The sequence below is a fragment of the Priapulus caudatus genome, unplaced genomic scaffold (assembly GCF_000485595.1).
Source record: "Priapulus caudatus unplaced genomic scaffold, Priapulus_caudatus-5.0.1 Scaffold649, whole genome shotgun sequence".
NCBI classification, from domain to species: domain Eukaryota; kingdom Metazoa; phylum Priapulida; class Priapulimorpha; order Priapulimorphida; family Priapulidae; genus Priapulus; species Priapulus caudatus.
Window position 1 is genome coordinate 162,551 of NW_014577710.1, and position 1,189 is coordinate 163,739.

At 52.6% G+C, this 1,189-nt stretch overlaps 1 protein-coding gene across 1 annotated transcript in view; it reads left to right on the forward strand.

The window, feature by feature from the left end:
- The window catches only part of LOC106812440 (sulfhydryl oxidase 1-like), a gene marked incomplete in the record, with an annotated part of 35,322 nt that extends 34,179 nt beyond the window's left edge, over positions 1-1,143 (forward strand). The window contains 1 exon segment of the mRNA XM_014816326.1: positions 413-1,143. Coding sequence (XP_014671812.1) covers positions 413-1,143 — 731 coding nt within the window.
- Positions 1,144-1,189: the final 46 nt, after the last annotated feature.

A 1,189-nucleotide genomic window follows, 5' to 3' on the forward strand; every position in this document is an offset into this window, starting at 1 on the left:
AGTGGCAATTTCTACCATTAAGCTGTGAGTCTCGGCTTGGTTCATGGGTTTTTTTTTATCTATGGATATAGACCTTTTAATAAAACATAGTGAGGATTTGCCACCCCAGGTGGTACCAATATCTGGTCTGGCTCATGGACTATTGTACATACTGGCATGACAGTGTCCATCTGGAATATTTAAATTTCAAATGAAAGTCAAAACCCTACTTTTTATGACCGATCCGCTACCATCTGCCTGTGCTATTAAAGGATGGAGAGCGTGTATTTGGTAGCTGAAATATGACGTGACTGCGAAACAGATTTACCAAGTATGCGCAGCCAAAATGTGAAGTTGTGTTGTTGTGAGTAAGATATCAAATAAGGAAAGGGGGAGAACACTGGCTGTAATTAAGTGTTATGAATGTCGCCAGATGGCAACGCCGACCCGCGGGAGGTGCTCTATGGTATCCAGGCATTCGTGCAGTACTTCTTCGGCTGTCGTGAGTGCAGCAGCAACTTCCATAAGATGGCAGTGACGATTGACGGTTACGTGAACACATCGGCGGACGCCGTCATGTGGCTGTGGCAGGCGCACAACCGCGCCAATGCACGCCTCGCCGGGGATATCACTGAGGATCCGCAGCATCCCAAGGTTCAGTTCCCGACAGCAATCCAATGCGCGCGATGCCACGGGGATGGTGGTGTTTGGGATCGTGCTGAGGTGCTTGTATATTTGCGCTCGCACTATGGCATTGCGAACATCCACCTCGACGACAATCATCCTTATCCTTCCCTGCAACAGCAGCATCGCGAGGAAGCCATACAGCTTCCGATGCGGAAGCGCATAAAGATTGAGAAACCCGACTACCTGAAGGACTGGGGGCTGCAGAGATTCAGGGCCACAGCAGGGGGTGAGGCCGCATTGGCGGAGTCTGCACAGCGCTGGGAGCGCATACGGCGGCGTGAGGTGGAGACGCGCACAGAGCTACGAGCGCTACATGGCAGCAGCGGTGGCACATGGGACATGACGAGCATCGACATCAGCTTGTGTGCTATGGTCTACATCACTGTCGTCGCTGTGCTTGTGCTCTGCTACTACTTCTTCATACTGCGCCGCAAGCAGAAGTACGTGCAGCCACTGCGCGGGAAGTATGGCGTCTAGCATCCGCCGCGCGCGGGAAGTATGGCGTCTAGCATCCGCCGCGCGC